The sequence below is a fragment of the Guillardia theta genome (assembly GCF_000315625.1).
Source record: "Guillardia theta CCMP2712 unplaced genomic scaffold GUITHscaffold_135, whole genome shotgun sequence".
NCBI classification, from domain to species: domain Eukaryota; class Cryptophyceae; order Pyrenomonadales; family Geminigeraceae; genus Guillardia; species Guillardia theta.
The window spans coordinates 22721-40648 of record NW_005434539.1 but is presented as its reverse complement, the minus strand read 5'-3'; the positions used below and the strand labels follow the sequence as shown (position 1 = coordinate 40648).

Sequence of the window (17928 nt, the reverse complement as noted above, 5' to 3'; positions counted from 1 at the left end):
TCCTCCTCCTCCTCCTCCCTCCCTCCCTCCCTCCCTCCCTCCCTCCCTCCCTCCCCTCCCTCCCTCCCTCCCTCCCTCCCTTCCTATCCCTCTTCTCTTTCTCTCTACTCTTGCCAACAATTCTCCCTGGCAGGCCTCGTCTGACAGCGCGGGCACCAAGAAAGCCGGCCGCCTCCTCCTCGGCTTCTACTTCTTCGCATGGTACTGCCAATCCAGCGTGAAGGGGTGGGTCACAGTTTGTGTCAGGTACGTGCTCAACGTTGGCTACAACATCGTCGTCAAGAAGACTCTGAATATATGCCCTCTCCCCTGGACATTTGCAGTGATACAGCTCGGTTAGGAAGGGTCCTTGTCCCCCTTGCCTGACCATCTGCAGGCGCCGGTATCCTCTGGTTGGCACCCCAGTGGCTTTCGGGCATCCGTGCGATCCCTAAACCCTCAGAGGAGAATCTGAAGGCTCTGACCAAGGTATGTAGGATGAGAGGAGGGAGGGGAGGACGGGGAAAGGAGGAAGTTAGGAATGGGGAGGGAAGGCAGGAAGGCAGGAAGAGAGAGGGAAGTGAGACGTCGCGGGCAGGTGGCTGTCTTCCATGGATTTGGTCAGCTTGCAACCGTGACGGCGATGGGACTTGGATCCGTCAGCTTCGTCAATGTTGTCAAGGTAACATCTCGCTAAAGGAGAATCTTTGTTGCCGCCTCCCTGACCTCTTTCTTAGGCGTTGGAGCCGATCTGCACTGCTCTGATTGGACTGATTGTCACTGGACGCAACTTGCCGTGGCAGGTAAGGCGAAAAGGAGATGGTAGAGATGTTGTCAGGAGATGAGAGTTCCTGTAGGTCTGGTTGTCAATGTTGCCGGTTGTTGGCGGAGTTGGTTTGGCTTCAGGTGAGGAGGACGAGGACAAGGACAAGGACGAGGACGAGGACGAGGACGAGGACGAGGACGAGGACGAGGACGAGGACGAGGACGAGGAGAGGGAGCAAGAGCAGGAGCAGGAGCAACAAGTGCCCAGGAGGAGGAAGAGAGAAAAATTTGATAGTCAATGCAGCAAGTGAGCTATCGTTCACCTGGGGATGCTTTCTTGCCGCCATGTTCTCCAACGTAGTCTACGCAACCCGTGGAGTCTTGTAAGAGCGCAGGAGCTGCTGGACAGCCGGTCTCTTCCTCACCTCATACCAGGTCCAAGGAGTCCATGGAGATGTCGAACCCTGGCGAGAACATGACGGCAGAAAACACGTGAAGAAGTTCTTGCGTTATATTCTCACACTGACATGTGGATAGATATGCCGTCGTGACTCTCATCGCCTTCGTCCTCATGTTGCCCTTCGCTCTGTTTCTCGAAGGGTCCAAAGTCGCGTCAGGCCTGGTAAAGCTCTACCCCCTGCTTCTGCTCTTACTCTTGTCCTACTCGTTTGCTCCTCTTCTTCTGCTCTTACTCTTGTCCTACTCGTTTGCTCCTCTTCTTCTGCTCTTACTCTTGTCCTACTCGTTTGCTCCTCTTCTTCTGCACTAACTCTTGTCCTACTCGTTTGCTCCTCTTCTTCTGCACTAACTCTTGTCCTACTCGTTTCCTCTTCTTCTGCTCTTCTTTTCTTTTTTTGCTCGTTTCTTTGCTCTGACGACGCCCTCAAGGCTATGGCGTTGGATGCCGTATCACCCTTGAAGCTTGCTCAGATGGTGAGAAGATGGTTATGTGGAGGAATGCAGTTTGAGGCGGGGGGAGAGAGAGAAGGAGAAGAGGGACGAGGAGAAGTAAACTAACATCTCTTGCAGGTGGTTGCTACGGGACTTCTCTACTACACCTACAACGAAATGGCCTTCCTTGTCCTCGGCTCTGTGGCCCCAGTGACTCAGTCGGTGAGCGCATCCTCGTCAATGACGATTCTTGTTCCCTGACAGCGCGCTGGTCAAGGTTGGCAACACAGTGAAGCGAGTTGTTGTCATCGTTGCCGCCGCCATTGTCTTCCAAACCCCCATGACCCCTCTCGGCATCATCGGGTAAGGACATGGCATGAAAGATGTACAACTTGATACACTCCAACACCAACACGATAAAAGACAAGGTGATGTTGACGCTTTCGTTCAGGTCCTCTACTGCAATCTTGGGTGTTCTCTTGTACTCAGTGATCAAGGGAAGATTCCCTGACAAGCCCAAGAAGGACTAGAATAGTCTTGTACCATCCTCCTGCACACTGAGATATGGCGACGACTGTAGTTTCTCACAGGAACAACAACGAGCAAACACAATTAATAAAGTTTAGAATTCATCCACGGCCTCTAATTTCAAGCACTTTCATTCTCCTTCTCGCTCTGCTTGCAGAATCAGCATCACCTGGCAAACGTGAGCATATTTACCTCAAACCTCTGCACGTCAAGCTCCTCCCATTCTGTGGACTGCAACCGGGTCAAGACGAGTCTCTTTCCTCCAATGACGCCAAACCTCTGCGCTCTTTCTTAATATCAACCCCAGAGTTGCCATGTCTTCCACCTTGCACTCTCTCAACGTCTGCAGCAAGTGTTACTTGACGCATGTTCCCAGGATCTGCTCCTACTTTGTCATCATCCAAGACATTCCTATCATCGATCTGTACAAGACGCTGGTCGCTCGGCTGATGCATCATGTCAGAGTAGGGGCGAATGAGCAAGATTAGTGAGACGGAGACCTCGACTTTGTTGATCTGTTTGATCTTTTGCTTCAAGGACGCTATTGTATCACTGGGATCGCCTGACAAACCGCATTCAATCTCTCCTGCACGTATTCAAACCTCTTGGAAACATCTTTCTTCTCCATGAAACAAGTTGCTACTTTATATTCTTGTCTTCTCCCTCCGTATACCTCCACCTCCCCGTTCTCTCCGCCCCCTCCTCCTGATCCATCAATCCGTCACCCTCCTTTCAAGTCCCTCCCTACCAGCTAATCGCGGCTTTTCCTCCCTCTCTCCTCTAGAAACGTCTTTCACGCCATCGCTCCATCTTCTTCCTCTTTCCCGCCATCGCTCTGTCCTCCTCTTCTCTCACTTACAGTGCATGAAGATGGTTTGTTTTGCTCGCTTCACTCTCACATACATGGCCATGGCTGCCTCACGGTAGGCCCGTGTCGGCTTTTACCTGTGTCCTACTAGAATCTTTATAGTCTAGACTAAACTACATAGGGCTGCGCTGCTGTGACAGTCACTGTCTGTGACCGTACTAGCGGCTCCTCAGCCGCACTGTAACGTCAGTGGCACTAATGTCACATGATGGGTCACAGGCCGGGCGTGGGATCAGTTGGGCCAGTTGTGGCAGTTGATTGGTTGCATCATCGGAATCATCGATCATGATTGACCTCGGCCGCGGCACCAGACGGCTTGCATGTCCTGCTTGATTTCAGGCTCCGGTTCTCATTTCTCAGCTTCTGGATAGGAAGAAGAAGCTTGTGAAGTTCCCTGCTGACTTTCTGCCGAGTGCTCTCCCCGCTCTCAATCAAATGTCGAATCCTCAGGGCTCTCTTCTTGGTCAGCACGTTGAATTCCACTCCTATCCGTAGAAGCTCCTCTAAATCAGCGATCTCTTCCATATCACTTTCTGACTGGATGTCCTGGTACATAGAGGGGTCGTTCGCATACAACTGGGCGTTCCATGGGTGAACGGCCTCGTGCACTTTCCCCGGTTGGAACGATTCCTTGCACTCGTTGCAGTTCTTGAGGTACATCAGATCCAGCCTGTGTTGTTCGCATAGGAATTCAGCTTTTCCCGTCTTGATGTTCACAATGTTGTGTAGCTGGCAGAGCCACCGCGAGAGCTCTTCCCTGCTGGCAGTTGGCACTGGTCCCAGGGTAACGTTGGTGCTCAGAGTCCTCTGAAGGTGCCTCCTGCACGACTTGCAAGGAAACAGCTGGCCAAGAGCAGCGACAAGGAAGCGAACAGCCTGCTCATCGGCCGGGGTAGGATACTCAGGGTAAGTCACCCCCACAGAGTGCAGGAAGTACCAGGTATGGCGGCCCAGCTGATCCCTCCAGCTGAGCTTGCTGTATTCGTCCGCAGAGCCCCCTCCAAACAGCATCTCTTGGGTCGGATCGGATGCAACGGAGCCTGGCTCTGCGCGTGAAGAGGCCTCTTTTGGTCGCTTGCTCTGTGCCTTGCCTTGGAGCCCCTTTGGTTTCAACCGATCTGCCATTGAAGTCGCAAACCTCCTGATCGATTCTGCTCCCGACAAGCCTCTCATGTCCTCAACCTTGTGCCCCTGGAAGAAACATGCCACCCATGGGTAGCTCGTCACTGCGAACATTTCTGCGATCTCCTCGTTGACCCTGCTGTTTACCCCTCCGAACCTGACTTTTCCTGGAATCTCTGACTCGACCTCTCTTGAGGCTTGCAGAAACTCCTTTGTCAATGACTTGCAGATCGGACAGAAGTCGCTGTAGAACTCAATGATCCACACGACAAGGTCATTTTCAATCACCTCTTGACGAAAGCTAGTAGTGTCGAGGTCAGCAAATACTAGAGGGTCGTAGTCCGGTTTCGACTTGTACAGCCCTGGCTTGGCTCTCTTCTCCTCCTCTTGTGGATCAAGACCTTTGGCAACAGAGGTCATGTACGATACGATCTCATGCGTCTCTCGTCCCCCAAGATATCTTTCATGCTTTCCGTCACGAAACACGTACAGCGCGGGGTATGATTGGAAATCGTAGACTTCCGGAGCACCAGCACGCAGTCTCCTGTTGTACTCATTGCTGTCATCATACTTGGCAAAGACGACTCGGGCAGGAAGATCCATCCCATCCATGATTGCAGCTGCCTCTCTCAACTTTGGGGCCAGATCTTGGCAGTGTGCACACCACGGCGCGTAGAACTCCATGAGGATCAGCGGGTTTCTGTGAATGAAGGTGGAGAAGTCATCATAGCCGACCTGCCTGACCTTTGAGTTTGCAGGCTCGTGTGTGGGGTCACTCGAGCTATCGGGGGGGAGAGACTTGGCGAAGGAGAAGAGGATGAGAACGGGGACGACTCTCAGGATGAAGCACAAGCGACCTTGAGCCGCCGGCATGTTCCAGCGAACAAAAAAAAAAGTCACTTCGCTCAGAGTCTCGGAGTGACGACCGTACGCCCGGCACTGCGGCACGGTCACGCCGCGGCGCCGCTCACTGTCAGTCCGGGAGTCCCGAGTCCCGGCCCCCGGGGGCCGGGGCCCCCTGAAACTGTTTAGCCGGGGGCGCGGCCGAGGCTGCCGCCCCCCCGGGGGACTCCGGGTACCAAGGGGGGGGCGCGGGGCGCCCGGTATGCACCGTACCGTAGTACCGTTGAAGACGGTACGGTCAGACCGGGCCGCCGGCGCCCGGCCTCCGCCACTCAGTTGAGGGGGGGGGGTTAGGCTGTTTACTGATTAAAGTTTTAACTGGCGGACTCGGAGCGGGGGCCCCCGCTTAACCGGGGTCCGGGGGGACTCAGGCCGGGACTGGGACTCGGATCGGACACTGTAGTCGGAGACACGCCGACTCAGGCCGGACCCGGGTATGATCGCCGGGCGCGGGGCACTGCACCGTCGGTACTAGCCAGGCTTGAATGATGGACCGTCATCGACGGCGGGCCCGGCGGGATCGTACCCGGCGGGGGGCGGCGAGCCGTGCCACCGTGATGGGCGGGCCAGAGTCCGATCACCCGGGGGGGCCGGGCCGCCGCAGCCTCAGACTGCGGTACTATCATCGGTGCGGGCAGGCTCAGTTGGACGGTGACCGGCTCTGACTCGGGCCCGGCCGCCCGGCCGCGAGCCTCACATCACTGCGCCGGATCCGAGCGGATGGCGCCGCGCCCGCCGGCGGCCGCCGCCCCCGGCCCCCCGGGCCCGGGGCCCGGGCCTCCCCGCCGCCCCCTCCATTTCGCCGGCCCCGACTGCCCGGCCGCGCCGCGCCTGGAGCCTTTGGTGGCAGACCGTGATCGGATACACTGAGTCGGGAATACTGGGGTGGCACATCCCCTATGCATATCATAGTATCATCCCGAACCGGGACGGTCACGGTTCCAATTGCACCTGACAGAGTCAGGATGATGTAGTAAAAGGGCCATCGGGTGTCATCCGTAGGGGGTTTAAGGACTGGATGACTTAAATTCCGTCCCATCTGCCCTTTTTAACCTACCCTCTGCCCCTCAACAATCGTCGGTCCGCGAAAGGATGCATTTCGGAGCAATTAAAAGGGCCAAATGGGAAAATAGTCGGACGGTTACATCCTCCCATCGAAAGTGTTGCTTTTCAGAAAACCGACGCAAACTGAAAAGTTCTCTTTCGAAAAACCCAACCTGGACGGCACCTACGGGGGTCCTATAGAGGTCTTACCCACATACAAGAACGACGTCCACAGTCACAGTGCAGCGAGCGGAGATGGAGACAGCGGCAATGCGGAAAGGCGTGCAGGGGAGGGGCGAGTCAACAGCAGGGAGTAGGTCAGCAACGAAGGAATCAAAGAAAAGTCATAGAAGCTCTAGCGCAGGGAGCGGAAATGATTCAAGGACGAAACTGGAAAAGAGCGGGACAGGTAGCGCGACGAATTGGCGTAGAACGCAGCACAAAACGGAAGAGGATGGGTCAAAGTCCAACTTAACTGACACTCCTAGTCAGAGCAGTGCATCGCATGAGAGTGAGCCAACACAGTCACAGCCTGCTTCTAGAAGGACACGTAGCAAGGTGCTGAACAGGGATCTGGCATATCAGATATACCTCGCAAAGGGGAATAATCTAGAGAACAAATCGATGGAAAGCACATTCGTTTCAAACAGGTTTGGAGTGAACTCCAAGACAGTGAGGGATATTTGGGATCGTAGAACATGGACAGAGGCAACCATGTCCCTTTGGACTGACAGTGAAAGGGCTGAGTTTGAAAAGCAAGCCAGGAGGTGCCCGGGACGACCCTTTGGCTCAAAGGACTCGAAGCCAAGGAAGAAGCGAACAGACATGAAGAAACAGATAGATTCAACTTCTGAGTCATCAGTGGCACCTGGGAATCAGCAGCAGACTTCATCGACCAGTGAGACGAACTCGATCCCTGAGACCAACTCCATTCCTGACGAGGAGATGAAGAAGAATATTGAGAAGGTTTGGCGGTCTTGTTCAAAACGGCAGCTATCAAGCTCTGAAGGTTCAGGCTCCATCGACAATGGAGACGAAGGTCGCACTTCTATTGAGCAAGGAGAAACCGAACCAAGCGAGCTGTCTGATCGAACAGAAGGCTTTTTACAGCATGAGCAAGCAAACATACTTCCTATCAGCCCGTTCGAAAGCTCTTCTTCCAGCAAGTCAAATGAAGTTGATGAGTGGTTGGTAAGACCCGATTCATCGTCCATTCAACAATTCTTGGGTGGGACTGAAAACGTGGACGATTGAAGCAGATTTCCACGTATTTACGAAGATGTGGACACCCACGTGTGTGAATGATGTGAATAGTCCAGTACACCATTATGTAGGTTGCAAAGATTTCTTTTTTACAAGTAAATGACATCGTGTCTTCCACTCGCTCGATGCGATGATACCAGGAAGTGATGTATCACCGCAATCCAAACAAACGCCTAATCACAAGGTGGTGAAATCACTGAAAAGTAGTTGATGGTAAGTTCTCCCTGAATCAGCTGATGGGACTTTCTTCCTTCATTCACCGATGTCTTTCCATGTGGTACTTGACGCTGATCGATCAATCCATTCACAGCTTGATTGTCAGTCGGTATCATGACCCGCCATTCAAAACAGCTCTTTTCGTGATCAAGGGGACCAGTAGTCACGATACCACCTGTCACCCCTCGGCCCCTTTGCCCAGGCGCGGTCTTATCCACTTCCGAGCCCGGTACCTGAACCCCTGCTCCCTTCCTGCACCTGCTCCTGCTCCTGCTCCTGCTCCTGCTCCTGCTCCTGCTCCTGCTCCTTCCCTCATACCTTCATAGTCTCTCCACATCAAGCCGCTGCTTTCTCCCTTCGATTAGCTGAGCTTCATCTCCTCTCTCTTCTCTCCCCGTTTCTTATTGCTCCTCCCGGTCCCCTCCGCTCTTTTCTCCTACTACTTCTTGTCTTCTCCTTAGCATTCAAAGGAATCTCTCTATCTCTCAAGCAATACAACCAAGCATCTCGGCGTGTTAACATCTGCAGCTTCTGCCAGGATCTGTTGATGGAAGTCCAGTAGAGAAGCTCCAAGACACTTGTCATGAGTGACGAACTCAACCTGTCAAATCAGATCGAGTGTGCATCCTCCAAGTTTCGTCCGAGGATTCTCACCAGCGACCTCGCATACAAGATCTACCGCGAGAAGGACCTTGACAGTCTAGATGACGCAAGCCTCTCCCGCAAGAGTGCCGACGTGGCCAGCAAGTATGGCACCAGCGCTAAGACCGTTCGAGACATATGGAGCAAAAGGACGTGGACAGGTGCAACAGAAGCTCTTTGGTCGGCTGAAGAGGTGCTGGAGCATGCAAAGCGGGAAAAGAGAGGCCCGGGAAGGCCGCTGGGAGCAAGAGACTCCAGGCCGAGGAAGAAGCGACCCTACTTTGATGAGCAGACGGCTCCCCATGAACAGCACCATGCTAGCTCTCCGAGGGCCGATGCACGACTGGAGGTGTCGAGCAACGCGCGGTCGTTGACGCAGGAGGAAGCTGGTGGAAGGGACAGCGAGAGCGAGGCAGGAGTGACAAATTCCATGAGGTTCTTCACTGAAATCACGCCTGAGAGCATTGAGCGCGCGTTTCAAGAAGACCTGGACTAGAGGAGGCTGCCAAGAGTGATGTATATTAGGGAGATCTGTTGAGATCTGTTGAATGCTGTTGCTGTTGCTGTTGCTGTTGCTGTTGCTGTTGCTGTTGCTGTTGCAGTAGTAGTAGTAGTAGCAGCAGCAGCAGTAGTAGTAGCAGTAGTAGTAGCAGTATGTGTAGTAGTAGTAGTGCTGCTAGTAGTAGTAGTAGTAGTGCTGCTAGTAGTAGTAGTAGTTGCAGTTGCTGTAGTAGTAGTAGTAGTAGTAGCAGTAGTAAATGATGATGATGATGATGATGATGATGATGATGATGATGATGATGATGATATTGTTGTTGTTTTTGATGATGTTGATGTTGTTGCTGTTGCCGTTGCCGTTGCCGTTGCCGTTGCCGTTGCTGTATTCTACTTCTGACCAGAGAATCCTTCAGTATCGATGTTATTTGTATTCCTTTCTATTTACAGAATCTTTCTCTCGCAAGATAGACTGAAAGGCATCTACTACACCATCTCATCACCATGATCTGGGAGCTTCACATGCTTCGCAACTGTTGCAGGAGGCTGCAGCATGTTCACCTTCATAGCAAGCTCTTCTACAAGGTTGAAGCACTTGTGCTGTAGAGCTACACACTCGCTCCTCCATGTCTGCACTTCCTCCCGCAGTCCCAGCACATCGCAACTCAAGCTCGACCTATGGCTCGAAGTTCGGTCAAGCTTGTCGCTCAAGTTGTGCCTGCTCATCCCCCTGCCACGATGAAGCTGACGGCAGCGTCAGCTTTCAGCGCCACAGATCTCAACAACATTTACCTTATCCTTGGACCCGAACTCATCGAAGGTCGGATCTCCCATCACAAGCATCATCTTCATCGCCGTCAGCATGATCTCCGACTCCTTGTCTCCATCCAGCAGGACCGCAGCCTCTGTCATCCTCCGGAGGATGTACGACTTGAGCTCTTTCCACAGGCACTGCCGGAACTGCTGAGATGTGAGCTCGTTTGTACCAGCGGTGAAGGAGAAGAAATCGTCCTCAGTCAGCCTGTTGCACAGGGGAAACATCTTGTGCAGTCCCTCCGCAAACTCATCGTAGCTCAACGTCCCCCCACGATCGCAGTCAAGGACCTGGAAGATAAGGTCCATCCTTTGCTCGAGGTCGCAGGGGGTAGCGAACTGGACTGAGAGCGAGCTGAGAAGGCTATGGAGAGGGTTGGCCACGGTAGAGAGGTTCTTGTCTTCGTGCTCCATCAGCAGCTTCTCTCTCTCCCTCCTCGCTGCGCTGAAGAAGTTCTCGAGGAGGACGGCTACGAGCACTTGCAAGAGCACAAGGATGACGAGGAGGACGAAGGAGTATATGTAAGCCACGTTGCCGATGTTAACGGACCCGTCGGGGTTGAAGGGCGGCAGAACGTCGTCAGGCCACTTGCCAAAGGCGATGACGCTAAATAGAGTATAGAAGCCTCGGAAGAAATTCCCTGCGGCAAGACGATCAGGAGGAGGAGGGAGACAAGGCTCCTCCTGTTACCAAACTCATCAGGCGCCTTGCTGCTGAAGAACTCAACACCCATGCTGCAGTACACTGGAGAAGCATCAGAGCTGTCGAGCTTGCAACAGTTCCAACCTGAGATGACGACCAGGCAGATGGCCATGGTCTGGAGGACCGGGACGAGACTTGACAGGATAGCGTTGATAATGGTCCTGAGTTGCCTCAGCTTGCCAAACATGCGGATGATCCTGAAAGTTCGGAACGTCCGCAAGGGCCTCAGGCTGGGGAACGACGACAGGGCCAGCTGCAGGATGGATAGCGAGACGATAACAAAGTCGAACAAGTTCCAGCCGTCCGAGACAAAGTCCCACCAAAAGTTGGCGAAGAAGTTGACGCAGAGTTCGACGGTGAAGAGCACTGCAATTGCAAGCAAGACGTCAGAGCTCTGGACGAGGAGGCGGAAGACCTGATCACCAGTGAAAAAGATGTCGAGATTGTCGTAGAGGTGAGAGGTGGGAGAGTCCGGCAGCGGCTTCAGCTGCTGCTCAGAGATGTTGGAGAGGAAGTTGAGGACGAGCAAGAGGGCGACGAGGCTCTGAAAAGGAGTGGAGTTGTAAAAACGTTTGACGTTGCGCTGAATGAGAACAAGGCCGCTCTTCCTTCTCAACGACTTGCGAGCGCAAACAACAACAGCGCTCAAGATGTCAACTATCTTCCTTCCCGAGACAACATTTTGAGTTCTGAAGAAGTAACTTCTACCGGAGTTGTAGCCCTCTGGGATCGTCGAGATCTGGAACATGAAGGAGTCCAGACCCTCGCCGTCTTCTGCTGCAGCTTTGTCATCTGTTACCACTATCAGTGAGACTAGGGGATTGAGTGAAAAGGCAGATGATTACTTTCAGAGGCCGTCCTGTGGAAATGGAAGTGCGGGAGGCTATTGCTGCTCTGTTTGAAAGCAGCGTCGTCCATCGCTGCGATTTCTTTGATCTCAACAATCGGAATCTTTACAGTGATGTTTTGTTTCTCATTGAATGCAAACTCCGAATGCTCTGTGAAGGCTTTCGACCAAACTTCATACTCCTCTTCCTTGTTGAAGATCAGTGTATACTTGCAGCTTGTTGCTGCCAAGATTATTGATTTCTCGTTCTTATTCAGCTGTAGGATCTTGGTCGAATGCAAGCTGAATTCGATTCCTCCCGTGTCGCTTTTCCGCGCTATTAACTCCTCTTCTGTCTCATACATCGCAAGATACCCTCCTTGCAGAAGTATGAAGTGGCATTCAGAACTGTCCGAGGAAGCGTCTTTCACCAGCTTGCACTGACCAGATTGTTCTGCTGGTGCTTCCGACGGCATGAGCACGTAAACAAACTCCGAGCAAGCGATTAGCCGCCGTTCCTGCCAAATGCCAGAATGGTGTAATTTGCTAAGATGTTCATCAAACAGTCGAGTGGACTTTGGGATCACGTTCTCGAGCCCCTCTGAGTCATCGGCAAACAGCTTGATCTCCTCGTTGGTCTGGAGGCTGCTTCTGCGCATAGTGGAGGACGTGGAGGACAGAACCTTTGAGGAGGTTGTTGCCACAGTTGCTGCCAACGAAGCCGCGGCCAACATCTCAGCAATCTATCCTCTTGTTACGAGGTTGCTTCGATGAAGTAGCCTGGTGTATACACGTTAGCATCTCACTGTTGTTCATGGCTGCAAGAAAAAAAAGCAAGTGTGCTGTGTGTTTTCGAGTGGAGTACTATATAGTCTTGAGTGCCATCATACCAATCATCCTACCTCGCTTACATCGGCATCTTGACCTTACTATCGGTTGTGTGCACTCCCACTCAACACCTCACACTCCCCATCAATCACCCTGACCAGTCCATCGCTTTTTTCCTTAGCAGCAAACCTTCTCCTCAGTCGCCTCCTCTCATATGCTCCTGCGTATCTCACGGGGCTGTCTTCTTGCACACTCTTCTCCCTCCGATGTCTTGATGACTTGTGATGACGTCGATGTGATGGCCCAGTTATCAACAGCATGGCGCCATGTATGGAATTACGCGCTAGTTTGCTCCTGCTTTTATCACCCACCCCTACACAGCCAAATTTGACCACCCCAACCCATTCAATTTAATAGCTCTAATGTCTAATAGGCGTCCTCACCACCTTACTGTCTCGCAATAATAACTGACTTGACAAAATGCTCAACTAGGTCACATCAGATTTACGTCTACTTATCACTACCCCTGGTCAATCTTGTCAATCTTAATTCTCACTACTGAGAGCTTTTCAAGAGAGGTAGGTGCGTTCGTGGAGTACCCCACCCACCCAGCGAGCAATCTCTCCTTCATTCGCCTCTCAAGACCACCCTTTCATCTACCACCCCTACCCCCAGTGACCTACCGCACCGTGCTAAGATGTGACTTATGGCAGCAACTTTCAACCCACCGGACGGTAGTGGCATTGGCGGGCCGGTCACCCGGTACGGTAGTTTGGGCCCGGCCCGCCGCCCCCCCCCGGCCCCCCCCCCCCGGGCCCGACATTTCCGTCCGACCCATCGACCGGTGCTGACACTTCTTCTCTTTTACTCAAAGTTAAGTTAAAAAGCAGTTCTGTTAGGACGGTCAGCCTTTACTCAAAGTTAAGTTAAAAATCAGTCCAGTTACTGGGCCCTGAGGCCCCGGGGACCCGGCGATCACTCACCGGGAGGTCCGGGTGACACGTGCACGGTCACGGTACGCCATGAAGTTCCACCGATGGTAGGTGATCCCTCGCACGTAAAAGTTCATCCTTGGGTGGGGGTGGGGTATGTCCTGGGGTGGTACTAAGTACTAAGAAATGGGAAATTAGGGGTGGGGCTCCTGTGAGGAAGCTGTGAAATGAGATCAGAGTAGGGTGGGGTACGTCTTCGAATCTATGAGTTCGGTAGTGGGTGGGTAGGACTTGGAAATTCCATGGCAATTATTCTGTACCACCCATGAATTTGGGGAAAAGTGGGTGGTGGGTGGTGGTACGAAAAAGGGGCAGATAGGGGTGGGAGGGTCTCCCCTATTGGAAAGAGACGCAAGCTTCCATCCCAAGTCGTAACCCAACCGACCCCACCCCCCTTCTTACCAGATAGTACCCCCTCTTATTGAGTGACATGTCCTCCACCTTCTATCTTCTTTTTTTTCCTGCTGACATGGATTGGAGTCAACATTCGCCCACCCCTCATTCTCATATGTTAAGGCCCTAGAGATGGGTGGGTGATTGTACACCCCACCACCCCCTCGCGCGCTCTAAGGGATCCAACAATTCCTTCCTCATTGCGCGTTCTTCACCCCCCTTATTTTAACTTCTTGCTTCCGTTGCCCCCTCCCCTCCTTCCTCCCTCAGCCAGGACCCCTCCTGCCCCCTCCCCTCTCATCCCCTCCCCTCCCCTGTCACCTCCTCTGACCCTGCAGTGATCTGAAGGAGACTTTTCTTCTCACGTCAATCGGTTCCGCTCCCCTCGCGCCCTTTAGACATCTGCTAGTTTCAGTAGCATGAAATCGCCAACCATGCACCCCAGGCACGCGGAAAATGAAGACGCGTGCTCGAATCGAAGCACGAGATCGCATTCGAGCCAAGCGCTTCAGGAGGATCCTGCTGCGTGGAACTCACTGGTGCCCCTCCCGGGAATGGCCAGTGCCGTGCTAACGAAATCAGCAAGTAACGATTTCTTTCCGTATACTTCCTCAAGTCAAAGCAACGACCCCTTTCGAGAGCCCAAGATCTACATACTGCACGAGTTTATAACCTGTTCTGACGACATGACTAAAGAACCGGTCTGGATTTCTGCCAGTTCTAACAACAAGAGGAAAGGCTCCGAGAATGGGTATCAAGACCTGTTCAAAGGAGGCATCATGGGGAAAAAGCGCAGAATCGTTCCCATACTTGTAAAATCAACTTCTGAATTCAGTCGCCGTAAGTCAAAGAAAGAATCATATCACGTTAGCTTCAAACTTCCAAAGAGCAGCAACATGAACAGGATAAGGCTGTTGAATGCAGACGCCAAACTCCTGAGCGAATGGAACCGTTTTATGATGATTCCGCTCTCCTACGAGATCTGGGCCTTTCCCTTTCGTCTTGGGTTCTGCAGCCCAGGATTCAACTCAGCAAACTGGATACTGTTCACCGACATCACTTGCGATTTCTTCTTTGTTGTTGATGCTTTCTTGAACCTGATTACCATCATACCGGCTGGAACGTATTCCGGTCAGGAAGAGCCTGTCGATACGCTCAGAGGAGTTGCCAAGTATTACCTCAAATACAAATTCCCTCAATTATTTCTCTCTCTTACCACCTACTATGTATGTTAGCATCTCTTCCAATACAGAGCATCTGACGGTAACGCAGGCCGTTAGCTTGACCCTCCCTGCAGACTCTTACCTGATCTGGCTGTGGTGGTTGTCAACCATACCAAAAGTTGTGATTAGGATGAGCCGTCTGATCAAGTACTTCGAGTCGATGACGAAAGATTTGAGATTCAGCGTGCAGAAGCTTCAAGCCATCAACGTCGGCCTCGTGATCCTGCTGTCCTCCCACTGGGTGGGGTGTATTCTCTACTTTCTTGCGAGAACGCAGGATTTCTCTCACAAGACATGGGTGAGCTCTGAAGCAGCAAGGTTGCACCGGCAGCTGACAGCCTGCAGGTGTACGACTTCGAGCAGATCCTACCACTTTACAGCATACATACAAGTCCGGAGGCAGAGAACTACCTCCTCTGCATGTGAAGCCCTTCCAAACAATTTTTCTCGTCTCACTTTGTGTGCAGATACAAAGGCCTTAACGCCCTGTCAACTCTGGGGTACGACATCGGCATCCCCAACAATGTGCAGGAGATGCTATTTTCTCTTCTGGTCATGATGCTACAAGTAAGAAGGACCAGAAACATCCTGCTTTTTGTCTGATGCCAAGTGCCAGGTCTACCTCCAAGGTCTGATCTTGGGTACTCTCCTCAACTACCTTGTCCGCAAGGACCCATCGGCCGAAGCGCACAAGGAGCACATGGAAAAAGTTCGACAGTTCATGACTGCGAAACAGATCCCGATCGAGCTGCAGGAGCGAGTGAGCCAGTACTACGAGTTCCAGTACACCAAGAACCTCCAGAACCGAGCAGGGACGAGGATGGATTTGCCGCGGTCACTGAAGATCAAGGTGGCAGAGGCCAACTATCGCACCATCATGGACAAGTGCGCGACTAGGGGAAAGTTCATGAATGGTTGCAACTCCAAGTTCTTCAATGTGAGTGATTGGGCGCTGGATGCCCCTGAGCTGACTTGCAAGCAAAGGCTCTGATGACGAAACTGCGCTTGATGCACTTCATGCCAGGAGAGGAGATTGTTCAGAAAGACGAGGTCTGACTATGAGAGCTTACCATCGTCTCCTCTAACTCTGCTCGACTCTCCTCAGATTCCTCGAGAAGTTTACTTCGTGCACATCGGGTCGGTGCAAGTCATAGACGAGCAAGAGCATGTGATCGGCGTGATCCGCAACGACGTCCCCGACATGGCTCCTGTGGTAGGAGAGGTATCGTCCCCTCCTGCCTGCACCTCTGCTGTTGTCGTGCTCACTCTGACGACAGGTTCCTTTTTTCCTCGGCATCAACCACGTGAACACGATCAAGGCGAGGCTGGATGGAGACGTTCAGCTCCTTGTGCTCAAGCAGGAGGATAGCGCTGAAATCTTCAGCAACTACCCGGAGGAGCAGCTTATGATCAGTGAGAATATCCTTCGATCGTTCGATCTCGACAACAACGGTCTGCCCCTGCCCGGGTCCGAGGAGGACGTGCATGACAAGCAGAAGATGGAGATTAAGAGGAGGATAACAGAGTCGATGCGGACGAGAGCCGAGCAGCAGTTCTTTTCCCTCTGCCATGCTGCCCATGTGGGAGATGTGGACACTGTCAGGATCTTGCTGCGGCAGGGAGCCAACATCGACGAGAAAAACTATGACGGCAGGACTGTGCTACACATCGCCTGCGCTGAAGGAAACTACCGCATGGTAGAGGTGAGGCCTCCTCTTGCCTCTTCCTCCTCCTTTTCCACCTCCTCCTCCTCCTCCTTCCTCTTCCTCTTCCTCTTCATCTCCTCCATTTCCACCTCTTCTGTTTCAACCATCACCATCACGATCTCGTTCTCCTTGCCTTCCTTGTCTCACCACCGTCTCCTCCTCCTCAACTTCCTTTTCTCCATCACCTCTTTCTCGTAATCCTCCTCACTTCCTCCTCTTCCTCCTCCTCCTCCTCCTCCTCCTCCTCCTCCTCCTCCTTCTCCTCCTCTCTTGTCCTTGACCATCAGGACGCAGGTACTTCTCAACCATGGAGCAGACAAGAACATCAAGGATCGCTGGGGCAACACGCCACTGCAGGAGGCCATCTCCCACAAGCAGACCCTCATCGTGGGGCTTCTCACCCAGTGGAAGGCGTCCCTGGACATCGACAACCCAGCCTCTGCTCTCTGTACGGCTGCAGGCAACGGCGACCTGGCGCAGGTCAGGAGGCTCATCGAAAACGGAGTGCAGCCGAACCTGGGCGACTACGACAACAGGACGGCGCTGCATGTTGCGAGCGCCGAAGGGCATGAAAAGATCGTGGAGTTCCTCCTAGCCCACAAGGCAGATCCCAGCCCACACGACAGGTGGAAGGGAACTCCCTTGCAGGACGCTCTGCTCAACGGCCACTCGCTCGTCGCCACCCTGCTCAAGGCCAAGGGCGGGTCGATGCCCCAGTACGTCGGGGTGGAGGAGATGTGCGGGGCTGCCAGCAGCGGCGACCTGCGGAAGTTGCGTCTGATGCATGAGTATGGGACTCCGGTGGATGTCGGCGACTACGATTTCCGATATCCATGTTAGAAACACGCTTCTCATCCTCCTCCTCCTCCTCCTCCTCCCTCCTCCTCCTCCTCCTCCTCCTCCTCCTCCTCCTCCTCCTCCTCCTCCTCTACATCACCCTTCCCTTGCTTTCCTTGCCTGTTTTTCCTTCTTCTCCATGCTCTCCTTATTGCTTTCTGATTGACTTCACTCCTGCTCTCCTTCCTCTACTCTCCTCCCACTTTCTCCTCCACCTTTTCGTTCTCCGTCTTCTCGCTTCCTCCTCCAACTGACTTCTCTTCAGTGCACCTTGCTGCGGCAGAAGCTCGCATCCTCGCTGTCAACTTTCTCCTTGGAGTCAGCGCAGATCCCGGATGCAAAGACAGGTGGGGAGGAACACCGTTAGACGACACGTTACGGGGAGGAACGTTGTACCATCGATACTGTGGCAAGCTGATTCAAAGTAAGTGTTGTTAGTGTAGAATAACTAGTATCTTGCTGCGTGTGTGAGGAGAAGAAAAGGGAGGAGGGGGAGAGAGAGATCAAAAAGCAGAAAGAGTAGGAGGAAACGAGGAGAAGGTGAAGAAATTGGAGGAGGAGCAGGAGAAGCAGGAGAAGGAGCAGGAGCAGGAGCAGGAGCAGGAGCAGGAGCAGGAGCAGAGTTCTGATTGGCCGTTTCAGGCTGGGGAGGGGACTTGGGGATCTACAAGGACACAGCAGAAGGAGCAGAGTTTCTGCAGCAGATTGACAGCATCTCTATCGCCGACGTCAGGCTGCTGATCAAGAAGCTGATAGAGAAAGGGTTCGACCGGACGAGCCCCACCAGGATGAGCGAGGAAGAGATGCATGCCTGGTACATGTCGAGCAGCAAGCACATGGAGCTAGCGATAGAGCTCATCTCCGAGACCAGCCTCGTGACCAAGGAGCTCC

General features: G+C 53.1%; 8 protein-coding genes across 8 annotated transcripts in view; 5 read left to right on the top strand and 3 right to left on the bottom strand.

Moving 5' to 3' along the window:
• GUITHDRAFT_155603 (hypothetical protein) overlaps positions 1–2266 on the top strand; it is a gene marked incomplete at its 5' end in the record, with an annotated part of 3401 nt that extends 1135 nt beyond the window's left edge. The window contains 13 exons of the mRNA XM_005821900.1: positions 134–201; positions 247–335; positions 377–468; positions 578–661; positions 717–782; positions 837–885; positions 1049–1127; positions 1180–1236; positions 1282–1366; positions 1633–1677; positions 1774–1857; positions 1913–1998; positions 2087–2266. Of these exons, the coding sequence (XP_005821957.1) occupies positions 134–201; positions 247–335; positions 377–468; positions 578–661; positions 717–782; positions 837–885; positions 1049–1127; positions 1180–1236; positions 1282–1366; positions 1633–1677; positions 1774–1857; positions 1913–1998; positions 2087–2165 (963 nt within the window). The remainder of the gene's footprint in view (positions 1–133; positions 202–246; positions 336–376; positions 469–577; positions 662–716; positions 783–836; positions 886–1048; positions 1128–1179; positions 1237–1281; positions 1367–1632; positions 1678–1773; positions 1858–1912; positions 1999–2086) is intronic.
• Positions 2267–3712: 1446 nt separating this feature from the next.
• GUITHDRAFT_42578 (hypothetical protein) lies at positions 3713–3994 on the bottom strand (the record flags this gene model as incomplete). Its single annotated transcript, XM_005821899.1, has 1 exon — positions 3713–3994. A coding segment is annotated over one exon (282 nt), but the record flags the coding sequence as incomplete, so codon positions are not given.
• Positions 3995–4570: 576 nt separating this feature from the next.
• Positions 4571–4876, bottom strand: GUITHDRAFT_53227 (hypothetical protein; the record flags this gene model as incomplete). Its single annotated transcript, XM_005821898.1, has 1 exon — positions 4571–4876. A coding segment is annotated over one exon (306 nt), but the record flags the coding sequence as incomplete, so codon positions are not given.
• Positions 4877–6724: 1848 nt separating this feature from the next.
• On the top strand, positions 6725–7354 carry GUITHDRAFT_118815 (hypothetical protein; the record flags this gene model as incomplete). The annotated part of the gene is made up of 1 exon (XM_005821897.1): positions 6725–7354. One exon carries the CDS (start codon positions 6725–6727, stop codon positions 7352–7354), a length of 630 nt encoding a protein of 209 aa, XP_005821954.1.
• Positions 7355–8162: 808 nt separating this feature from the next.
• On the top strand, positions 8163–8717 carry GUITHDRAFT_118814 (hypothetical protein; the record flags this gene model as incomplete). Its single annotated transcript, XM_005821896.1, has 1 exon — positions 8163–8717. The coding sequence occupies one exon, from the start codon at positions 8163–8165 to the stop codon at positions 8715–8717; it is 555 nt and encodes a 184-aa protein (XP_005821953.1).
• A 204-nt stretch (positions 8718–8921) lies between these two features.
• On the bottom strand, positions 8922–11792 carry GUITHDRAFT_118813 (hypothetical protein; the record flags this gene model as incomplete). The annotated part of the gene is made up of 5 exons (XM_005821895.1): positions 8922–9112; positions 9220–9460; positions 9509–10170; positions 10221–11024; positions 11078–11792. 5 exons carry the CDS (start codon positions 11790–11792, stop codon positions 8922–8924), a joined length of 2613 nt encoding a protein of 870 aa, XP_005821952.1.
• A 4240-nt stretch (positions 11793–16032) lies between these two features.
• GUITHDRAFT_42184 (hypothetical protein) lies at positions 16033–16599 on the top strand (the record flags this gene model as incomplete). Its single annotated transcript, XM_005821894.1, has 2 exons — positions 16033–16197; positions 16495–16599. Coding segments are annotated over 2 exons (270 nt in total), but the record flags the coding sequence as incomplete, so codon positions are not given.
• Positions 16600–16617: 18 nt separating this feature from the next.
• GUITHDRAFT_54721 (hypothetical protein) lies at positions 16618–16902 on the top strand (the record flags this gene model as incomplete). Its single annotated transcript, XM_005821893.1, has 1 exon — positions 16618–16902. A coding segment is annotated over one exon (285 nt), but the record flags the coding sequence as incomplete, so codon positions are not given.
• Positions 16903–17928: the final 1026 nt, after the last annotated feature.